The 11,573-nt window shown below is 43.1% G+C and overlaps 1 protein-coding gene across 1 annotated transcript; it reads left to right on the plus strand.

The window, feature by feature from the left end:
- The first annotated feature begins 10,126 nt into the window (after nucleotides 1-10,126).
- Nucleotides 10,127-10,769, plus strand: LOC105553998 (myosin light polypeptide 6-like). Its single transcript, XM_012000219.1, has one exon. The coding sequence runs from the start codon at nucleotides 10,152-10,154 to the stop codon at nucleotides 10,572-10,574; it is 423 nt and encodes a 140-aa protein (XP_011855609.1). The 5' UTR covers nucleotides 10,127-10,151; the 3' UTR covers nucleotides 10,575-10,769.
- The last annotated feature ends 804 nt before the right edge of the window (nucleotides 10,770-11,573 follow it).

Consider the following 11,573-nt stretch of genomic DNA (forward strand, 5'->3'; position numbering starts at 1 on the left):
ATCTCCGCTCACTGCAAGCTCCGCCTCCTAGGTTCACGCCATTCTCCTGCCTCAGCCTCCGAGTAGCTGGAACTACAGGCGCGCACCACCACGCCCTGCTAATTTTTTGCATTTTTAGTAGAGACGGGGTTTCACCGTGTTAGCCAGGATGGTCTCTATCTCCTGACCTCGTGATCCGCCCGCCTCGGCCTCCCAAAGTGCTGGGATTACAGGCGCCCGGCCCCTTTATGGATATTAACACTTTGTCATATATGTTGTTCTAATGCTTTTCAAAGGCTAAATAAACTCAAGCTGAATTTTTCATGAAACACACGGTAGTACTTAACACGTCAAATCGGGAATTTCCTGAGATCACACAACTGAAGACACAGTGAAGGATCAATAGCTGTCTTTTCTCCCAACATTTGCTAACCGGTGTATAAATGTGTTTTTTATATGGTCATGCAAACTTAATTTTAAGCTCTTGGAGGACAAGAACTCTCGACTTGTATAAGGAGAGTTAATCTCTGATCCACAGTGGCCAAAGCCAAGGAGTGATTTTCAGAACCCTCCCTCCAACACTTCTCCTCCTGCCACTCCTTTTTTTAAAATTTTTATTTTTTGAGACAGAATCTCACTCTGCCTACCCTGTCTCAAAGTGGAGTACAGTGGTGCAATCACGGCTCTGCAGCTTCGACCTGCCCAGGCTCAAGAGATCCTCCTACCTCACCCTCCCAAATAGCTGGGACTAATGATGTGTGCTACCACGCCCAGCTAATTTTTGCATTTTTAGTAGAGACTGTGTTTCACTATGTTGCCCAGGCTGGTCTAGACGGGCTCAAGCAATCCACCCGTCTCTGTCTCCCAAAGTGCTGGGATTACAGGCATGAGCTACCATGTTGCCCAGGCTGTGGGCCCCCTCCTGCCACTCCTGATGACAAATATAATTATTTGATATAATTGACATTTTCTCTAAGATGAAGCATAAATAAAAATAGAGAACCACTACTTTTGTCGATCTGTAACGTAAACTGCATGTGAAAATAGTGTGCTTCTAAGTAAATGGGACTTTAAAGCCCCTTAGATACCTCTCCACAACTAGATTGATGCTCCTGAACTCCTCCTATGTAAGAATTCTGTATCTCTGTTCTCACGTCCCCTCCTTCACCCTTTGCTCTTTCACAACATCTGGCTTTATTTCCTTAGCAGGCTTATTTCTATCTCAAAGTATGTTGTTAGTTTATTACTATCTCCTTCTAGAAAAATAAGGTCCCCTAGGGTAGGGACCTTCTATTCCTTGTTTATTGCAGTATTCTTATGTGGATTAGGTGCTCACTCCCTTGTGAGTGATAAAAGAGCCCTTATTTAAATAATTGTTGGTTTATTCGCTTCCTAAATTGGCACATTTGCAGATAAGTTTGCCTATTTAAGATTTTGAACTGGGCGTGGTAGTTCACACCTGCAATCCCAATACTTTGGAAGGTCAAGACAGGAGGATCATTTGAGGCCAGGAGTTCAAGACCAGCCTAGGCAACACAGTGAGATCTCACCTCTACTAAAACTTTAAAAATTAGCTGGATGTGGTGGCATATGCCTGTAGTCCCAACTACTCAGGAGGTTGAAGTGGGAGGATCACTTGAGCCTGAGAGACAAAGGCTGCAGTGAGCCATGATTATGCCACTGCACTCCAGCCTAGGCAGCCGAGCCAGAACTCTCTCAGGAAAAAAAAAAAAAAAAAAAAAAAAAAATTGAACAGAGATCACCACTCTATTACTCTATTTAATGCAAGATTGTACAGGTAGCAGCCATCACACTTTATATTTTTCCCCATGGTTTTTCCCCACTCCAATAACAAAAATTTAAATGGTACAAAATTCTCCCACCTATCCCTTCAATTCTCAGCCCAGTTCCCCTTCCTGAAGGTAAACACTCTTAACAATGTTTTGTTTTGTTTTGTCAACTCCTACTTTGCCACCTGTCTGCTTCCCTGAACTGGGAGGTCTTTGAAGTAGGCTAAGGCAGAAGGGCTTGGGTTGTGGATGGGAAGGGAAGACTTCTTGGTCCACAGACCCAGGACTTTGAAGTCCTCACACAAAATTGAAGAGGTAAGCTCACAATTAATGTGTAGAATGACTAGGGGAAAGGGTTTTTTTTTTTTTTCTGAAGACAAGGGTTTGCTCTGTTGCCCAGGCTGGAGTGCAGTGGTGCTTTCATGGCTCACTGCAACTTCCCCTTCTGGGCTCAAGCAATTCTCCCACCTCAGCCTCTTGAGTAGCCAAGACTACAGGCAAGTGCCACTAGTCCTGGTGAATTTTTGTATTTTTTGTAGAGACCAGGTCTCACCATGTTGCCCAGGCTGGTCTTGAACTCCTGAGCTCAAGTGATCCACCTACCTCAGCCTCCCAAAGTGTTGGGATTACAGGTGTGAGCCACTGCACCTGGCTAAAGGATTTTTTTTTTTTAAGTTGAAAACAAGACTCAGTGTTAGAGCCGTTTCCTCTATGAAGCCTTTCCTGACTCTCCATTCCCTACTCCAGACTTTCCACCGCACCCAGCACAGACTATGTAACACTCTTACTTTGTTACTTGTCTGGTTTTCATACTGCCCAGGGCTGGGTCCAAACTGTATTTGTCTTCAGAGCTCCAGCAACCAGCACTGTGCCCTGGCCCCTGAGAAAGTGCTTAATAAATGTTTCTGGAATAATTTAATGAAAATCCAGTGATCTTTAAAACAAAAGTGCCAAAATATGTGAAAAACCCAGGCCCTGCCTCTCTTCAAGCTGAGAACATGGCACAATATTATGGTTTAACTGTAGCAACATCCTAACTGAAATTTTAAGTGACTGTTCTGATTTTTAAAATTTCACGCTCCTCTGAGTACAGCACACACTGTACTGGAGAGATGGGTTACACCCGCCTGCCCCAGGCCATATCTAATTCAAATTTCCAGTTCCTTTCTCCAACCAATGTTGTTTCCAACTAATGTTGCTAGGCAACTTTTGCAGAATCCACATGCTTGTGGTAATGTTGTAAGAACTGAGTAAAAATCTTGCCTCTAGCTTCTGGGATAACAAACCTAACCCGTTTATCCTCCTTAGACTCATGACTTAGCACATAAAGGGCTTTAAAACTATTTTCAACCGGTTCACCTTCCTTAGCAACAAAACAAGCAAGATTCTTGCCCTGAAGATTTAAAACTGAGATTTCTAAATCACCTTCTCAAGTATTTTTAACACATATAGCACATGAATATGCATGCATATTCCTATTAACATGAGCCTTGCACTTTGAATGAAATCCTTCAGAACTAGGAACCAACTTTTCTCAGTGATACAAAGCCTTCAGGAATGTTTCTTAAGACTAGTCAGCCATTACTGAAAGCTGAATCTTTTCTATTAATATGCTCTTTGTTCTGGAGAAGTAATCAGTTTCTCTAAAGACTCTACTCTGATAGATTTCTAACTTTAAAAAAAGACACATTAGTCAAATGTCAGTTTTTCACTTAAAAGACAAATAATATGCTTAAAGAATTCAACTTTATTCATCTTCCTTGTTATCTTTACCTTTCCCCTTCTGCTTGTTCTCGCAGCAAGTCTCACTTTATTTCAGCCCAGCTCTGTTACCAGCTGCCTATTGGCCTCAGGAATACAAATCTCAGGCTAGAATGCGGGAACTCCTAGACTGCTCCTGTTTGACTTCCCAGGTATAAATTAGATTTCTCTACTTTGTCACTTGCCTTAATAACCTCTGATGGGTGTGATTATTTGACCATTTCACTACATGTTCATCAGCACACCCTGAGAGTACAGTGCAGTCAAAGTCAATTCTTCTGTAATTATTCAGTTTTTTTGTTTGTTTGTTTTGTTTTTTGTTTTTCTGAGACGGAGTCTCGCTCTGTCACCCAGGCTGGAGTGCAGTGGTGCGATCTCGGCTCCCTGCAAGCACCGCCTCCCGGGTTCACACCATTCTCCTGCCTCAGCCTCCCGAATAGCTGGGACTACAGGTGCCCGCCATCATGCCTGGCTAATGTTTTGTATTTTTAGTAGAGACAGGGTTTCACTGTGTTAGCCAGGATGGTCTCGCTTTCCTGACCTCATGATCCACCCGCCTTGGCCTCCCAAAGTGCTGGGATTACAGGCGTGAGCCACCGCGCCCGGCCAATTGTTCAGTTTATTAAATGTGAGACTAGCATTCTCTCTTGCGAATAGTGTTCAATAAATGTAAGTGTGCTTTCTGGTTTGGCATGGTGGCTCACTCCTGTAATCTCAGCACTTTGGGAGGCCAAGATAGGAGGATTCCTTGAGCCCAGGAGTTGGAGACCAGCCTGGGCAACATAGGGAGACGCCCTCTCTACAAAAAATTTAAAAAATTAGCCGGGCATGGTGGCGTGCGCCTGTGGTCCCAGCTATTCTGGAGGCTGAGGTGGGAGGATTGCTTGGGCCTGGGAGGTAGAGGTTGCAGTGAACCGTGATCACATCACTGCATTCTAGCCTAGGCAACAGAGCAACACCCTGTTGGGGGGAAAAAAAAAGTTACAAGTATACTTTCAATTATAGCAATGTTGTTTGAGAAAAACTCATAATTGTTAATGGCTTTATAGTCAGTAATTGCAATATATGACTCCTGATGTCCCCAAAATAAGTTTACTTAATATGGATGGGCTTGAGTTTATGCACAACCAGCTAGGAAGAGCAAATCAGAATACAGTATCTTTGTAATAAGAACTTGACAAGCATAACCCAGGAAAAACAACCAATTAAGAGCTTGTATTTTAATAAAATAAACATTTCTTGTCATGCTGAATTAATCTTTAAGGACTACTAACATGCAATTTCCATGCATCGTTCTGATATTTATTTAAGATAGATCAAGGACAGATCATTGTATCCTTTGGATATGGGCATATCAATTGTATGGATTCTATACAAAATGTCTGAAGATCTGAGATTTTCATTCAGGTTTTGCTTGGGGTCTTCAGCTAGGAGAGACCATGGTAGGGTACTTAAAGGTTGTGTCCGTTCATATATGAAACAGCTGTAACCAGCCTTATTTGTGAAAGGAGCCCTTAGGCCTACTCCTAGTTATTTCAGCAGTTCTCAGTCTTACACAGGGCCCCTAATCTTAAAACACTTCATAGTCCACTGCAATAGGTCAGGCAGCGGTACTAATGCAAGATTTTTCCCAAGAGAAAATACCACTGACCATTTCATTCCTAGATAAGGGAGTAGTTCTCAACCAAGGTATTTTAAAATTATAGCTCTCTGAAGCATTTAGCTAAAACATTAGCAAATAACCCCTTCCTATTTGCTATTTTGTAATTCTTTTCTATTGCAATGGAACTGAATAGCCGCATTTTCTCCAATATTCCTTTTTTTATTTCCTTTACAGAGGCACAAATGTTGCTGTTCTCTATATTTTTAATGAGTTTCAATAACTGAAAAGTTCACTTCACAGAAATGTCATAAACACAGGCAACTGTGAGTGCCCAACAGAGTACGGGCACTCATTAAATATTCAAGTAATTGATTAATTGCCTCTCCTTTTGGGTTAGTGACATACACAGGAAATGACCTGAATGACCACAAGGACTGCCAGTTGTTTGCTGGCCACATTGTGATTATTTAAACTGGCTTTGTTCAGATTACTGCAGCACAAAAGATGTGATGACTCTTCTCCAGTGAGTCAAGGGGCCCTGTCTCATTAGGGGAGGGAAAGGAGGTAAGACAGACATCCCATGCTGGTCTTTTGTTAGCAACAGGAGTGTGTTTAGGTATTGCTGTGTTTTGATGACTCAGTGGTGAGTCAACTTTAAAGTTCTATAAAAGGCCTTGTTCAGCTCAGACAGGATTGAGAGATGACCTCATCCAGTATCTAGTTGGGTAGAGAGTAACCAGTTGTGTGTGACATGATAAGCCGATAAGCCGATTGGGAGTGTATACAAGAAAAAAAAGTACTGGTGAGGATGAACTAGTTTCTAACTACAGAAATCAACTCTGCTTGGCAGTCCTCTATTGAGTGTCTACTATGTTCAAGCATCTATCCTACCAACTGCACATTTGCTTAATACAGGTCAGAATATGAGAAATGCCCTAAGTGCTACAAAGAGCTGGGATGCCTTTGCAGGAGCTGGGAGAGGGGAGAACATTTTGGTGCCAACTATATGATAGGCACTGAACCAGATGCTTTACATACTTATTTAATCTTTACAGAAACTCTGTAAGAGAGTTATTTTTATTCACATTTTACAGATGAAAATGAAACACAGGTTAAAAAATGCCTTCATCATACAATCATAGAACTAGTATTACTGAGACTGCATTTCTGAAACTTTATTTTTAATTTCAAAATTTAAAAATTTTAAATTTATCCATCCAATGACTTATCAATATTTTTTATTTTAGTTTTTTTTTTTTTTTGAGATAGGGTCTCCATCACCCAGGCTGGAGTGCAGTGGCACGATCATGGCTTACTGCAGCCTCAGTCTCCTGGAACCAAGCAATCCTCCCACCTCAGCCTCCTGAGTAGCTGGGACTACAGGCACATGCCACCATACCTGGCTAATTAAAAAAAAAAAATTTTTTTTTTGTAGAGACGTGGTCTCACTATGTTGCCCAGACCAGTCTCTCACACTCCAAGGGATGCTCCCACCTCAGCCTCTCAAAGTGTGGGGATTGCAGGTATGAGCCACCATGCCCAGCCTTCTGAGACTTTATGACTGCTGACTTAAAGCCTGGTTCTTCCTACCCCAGTAAGAAGGGGGTAAGGTGAAGGGCGAAACAGGGAGATTTGATGAAGGCAGGGTCACGCTGGACCCAGCTGGTAGGCCAGGCTAGTGGAGCAGTGTGATGTCTAGAGTCATCCTTCCAGGTAGCCCAGCACACAACTTGATGGTGTGAATGTGGACAATGGGATCCAGAGGGAGTCAGACTTGTATCTTATTTTTTTGTTTCATCATAAAACCCAAATGTTTTTTAAACTCTAAAATCGAGAGGAAAGATTACAAAGATTGATATCAGAAAGTAAAGTAAGGGATGAAGAAGTGGTAGAGGGTTGGAGGGAAGTGCTAGTTTAAATAGTGAAATCAAGGAATGCTTTTCTGAGGAAGTGGCATTTGAGCAGGAACCTGAATGGAGTGAGAAAATCAGCCACATGGAGATCTGGGAGAAAGTTTACAAAACCAGAAATTGGCATTGTTTATTATACTCCATATTGGAAACCACCCAAATTTCCATTAAATACTAAGTAACTATAGTTTGCAAAATAATGAGCTGGAACTATATGTACAAAATGAAAAGATGTCTATAAGATAATGGAGAAAAGGGCCAGTTGTGGTGGCTCATGCCTGTAATCCCAGCACCTTGGGAGGCCAAGGCACATGGATCACTTTAGGTCAGGAGTTCTAGACCAGCCTGATCAACATGGTAAAACCCAGACCATACTAAAATTACAAAAATTAGCCAGGTGTGGTGGTGCATGCCTGTAATCCCAGCTACTTGGGAGGCTGAGGTGAGAGAATCACTTGAACCCTGGAGGCGGAGGTTGCAGTGAGCTGAGATTGTACCACTGCACTCCAGCCTGGGTGACAGAGTGAGACTGTGTCTCAAAAAACAAACAAACAAAAACATATAATGGAGAAAAGTTGCAAAACTGTACAGTGATTCCATTAAAACAAACAAATGAGAAAATTAACCTAAAGCAAACATATTTATCACAGGGAGAACATCTGAAGAAATACAAAAAATTGAAAATTGGGCTGGGCACGGTGGCTCACATCTGTAATGCCAGCACTTTGGGAGGCTGAGGCGGGTGGATCACTTGAGGTCAGGAGTTCCAGACCAGCCTGGCCAACATGGTGAAACCCCGTCTGTACCAAAAATACAAAAATTAGCTGAGTGTGATGGTGCATGCCTGTAATTCCAGCTAGCTACTGGAGAAGGTGAGGTACAAAAATCGCTTGAATCTGGGAGGTAGAGGTTGAAGTGAGCCAAGATCATGCCACCGCACTCCAGCCTGGGTGACAGAGTGAGACTGTCTAAAAACAAAACAGAACAAAAATTGAAAATTGGATGGTTGGAAGCAAGATGGCTGAATAGAAGCCTCCATCAATCATCCTCCCCACAGGAACACCAAACTGAATAATTATCTACACAAAAAAGCACCATCATAAGAACCAAAAATCAGGTGAGCGATCATAGTACCTGGTTTTAACTTCATGTCACTGAAAAAGCCACTGAAGAGGGTAAGAAATACAGTCTTGAATTGTACAGTCTTGACAGGACCCTTCCTCCACTCCCCAGCAGCTGCTGCATGGCACAGAGAGACAATCTGTGTGCTTCAGGGAGGGCGAGTGCAGCGATTGTGGGATTTTGCATTGGAACACAGTGCTACCAACACTGGGCAGAACTCCACCAGTGCCCGTAGAGGCAGCATTAGACCAGCCTTACCCAGAGGGGAATCACTCATCCTAGGGGTCAGGACTTGAGTTTTGCCAAGCCTTGCCACCACAGGCTAATGTTCTCTGGGGTCCTAAATAAAATTGGAAGGCTGTCTAGGCCACAAGGACTGCAAATCTTAGGCAAGGCTTAGTCCTGTGTTCGTCTCAGAGCCAGTGGATTTGGGAGCCATACAATTTAGTAAGACACCAGCTGGGGCAGTCAAGGGAGTACTTGTGCCACCCCTCCTTCAAGTTCAGGCAACACAGTTTGCAAATCCAAAAGAGACCCCTTCCTTCCACTTGAGGAGAGAGAAGAGTAAAGAAAACTTTGTCTTGCAACTTGGATGCCAGCTCAACCACATTAGGAAAGGGCGCTGGGCAGAGTTGTGAGGCCCCCATTCTAGGACCTAGCTCCTAGATGACATTTCTAGACACAACCTGGGCTAGAAGGGAACCTGCTGCCTTGAAGGGAAGGACCCAGTCCTGGCAAGATTTATCACCAGCTAACTTAAGAACCCTATATAAGCAGCAGTGGTAACCAAGTAGTACATGCTGTGAGCCTTCAGTGAGACTGAGATGTGCCAGCTTCAGGTCTGACCCAGCACAGGAGTAGGGGTGGTGGCCACAGGGATGCTTGTTTAACCTCTCCACCATCTAGGCAGCACAGCACAGAGAGAGAGAGAGAGAGATGTTGTTTGGGAGAAAGTATGGGGTCAGGTGCAGTGGCTCATGCCTGTAATCTCAGCATTTCGAGAGGCTGAGGCAGGTGGATCAGTTAAGGCCAGGAGTTCAAGACCAGCCTGGGCAACATAGCAAAAACCTGTCTCTACTAAAAATACAAATATTAGCTGGGCATGGTGGCGCATGCCTATAATCCCAGCTACTCGGGAGGCTGAGGCATAAGAATTGCTTGAACCCAGGAGGCGCAGGTTGCAGTGAGCCCAGATTGCACCACTGTATTCCACCCTGGGTGACAGAGTGAGACCCTGTGAGAAAAGAAAGAAAGAGAGAAGAGAGAAAGAGAGGAAGGGAGGAAGGGAGGAAGGGAGGAAGGGGAGGAAAAAAGGAAAAGAAAAGAAAAGAAGGAATATAATATATGAGCAAAGAACAAGAGTCTCTGCCTGATAATCCAGACTTCTTCCAGGCCTTATTCAAGGTAACCAAGGTGGTACCTCTGTGAGTCTGCAAGAACTATGGCGTTACTGGGTTACATTGTGGGTTACCCACTAATGGCCCACTAATGACCAAAAACTTAAGTCACAACACTCAAGTCTCTTCAAATACCTGGAAAGCCTTCCCAAAAAGGACAGGTACAAACAAGCCCAGATTATGAAGGATATAATAAATACCTAGCTCTTCAATGTCCAGACACTGACAAACATCCGCAGGAATCAAGACCATCCAGGGAAATCGACATCAGGGACTAATCCCAGAGAGAGAGAGAAATTTGACCTTTCAGACAGAGAATTCAAAATAGCTGTCTTGAAGAAACTCGAAGAAATTCAAGATAACACAGAGAAGGAACTCAGAATCCATTAGATAAATTTAACAAAGAAATAGAAATAATTAAAAAGAATTGAGCAGAAATCCTAAAGTCAAAAAAATGCATTTGACATACTGAAAAACTTATCAGAGTATTTTAATAGCAGAATTGATCAAGCAGAAGAATTAGTGAACTTGAAGATAGGCTGTTCGAAAATACACAGTCAAAAAGGTCCTGCAGAGCTGAGCAGTCAAGATGTGTGACTTCACCGAAGACCAGACCACAGAGTTCAAGGAGACCTTCCAGCTGTTTGACCGAACAGGTGATGGCAAGATCCTGTACAGCCAGTGTGGGGAGGTGATGAGGGCCCTGGGCCAGAACCCTACCAACACCAAGGTGCTCAAGGTCCTGGGGAATCCCAAGAGTGATGAGATGAATGTGAAGGTGCTGGACTTTGAGCACTTTCTGCCCATGCTGCAGACAGTGGCCAAGAACAAGGACCAGGGCACCTATGAGGATTATGTTGAAGGACTTTGGGTGTCTGACAAGGAAGGAAATGGCACCGTCATGGGTGCTGAAATCCGGCATGTTCTTGTCACACTGGGTGAGAAGATGACAGAGGAAGAAGTAGAGATGCTGGTGGCAGGGCATGAGGACAGCAATGGTTGTATCAACTAGGAAGAGCTCGTCCACATGGTACTGAATGGCTGAGGACCTTCCCAGTCTCCCCAGAGTCTGTGCCTTTCCCTGTGTGAATTTTGTATCTACCCTGAAGTTTCCCTAGGCTCTCTTGTCTCAGCACCTTTCCCATCTTGTCTCCCTTGGATGATGTTTGCCATCAGCATTCACCAAATAAACTTGCTTTCTGGACCCTCAAAAAGAAAAAAAAAAAAAGAAAAGAAAATACACAGTCAGGGGAGACAAAAGAAAAAAGAATAAAAAAAAATGACACATGCCTACAAGAGCTAGAAAATAGCCTCAAAAGGGCAAATCTAAGAGTTATTGGCTTTAAAGAGGGGTGGAGAGAGAGGTGGGGTTCATTCAAAGGAATAATAATAGAGAACTTTCCAAACCTAGAGAAAGATATCAATATTCAAGTATAAGAAGGTTATAGAATACCAAGCAGGTTTAACTCAAAGAAGACTACTTTAAGGCATTTAATATTCAGACTCCCAAAGGTCAAGGATAAAGAAAGGATTCTAAAACCAGCAAGAGAAAATAAACAAATAACATATGATGGAGCTCCAATAGGTCTGGCTGCAGACTTTTCGATGGAAATCTTACAGGTCAGGAGAGAGTGGCATGACAATATTTAAAATGCTGAAGGAAAAAAAACTTTTACCCTAGAATAGTATTACTTTATCTGATGAAAATATCCTTCAAACATGAAGGAGAGGTAAAGACTTTCCTGGACAAGCAAAAGCTGAAGGATTTCATCAACACAAGACCTATCCTATAAGAAATGCTAAAAAGAGTTCTTCAATCTGAAAGAAAATGATGTTAATGAGCAATAAGAAATCATCCAGGCCGGCCAGGCGCGGTGGCTCAAGCCTGTAATCCCAGCACTTTGGGAAGCCGAGGCGGGTGGATCACAAGGTCAGGAGATCGAGACCATCCTGGCTAACATGGTGAAACCCCGTCTCTACTAAAAATACAAAAAACTAGCCGGGCGTGGTG

This window comes from Mandrillus leucophaeus, unplaced genomic scaffold (assembly GCF_000951045.1).
Source record: "Mandrillus leucophaeus isolate KB7577 unplaced genomic scaffold, Mleu.le_1.0 Scaffold622, whole genome shotgun sequence".
NCBI classification, from domain to species: domain Eukaryota; kingdom Metazoa; phylum Chordata; class Mammalia; order Primates; family Cercopithecidae; genus Mandrillus; species Mandrillus leucophaeus.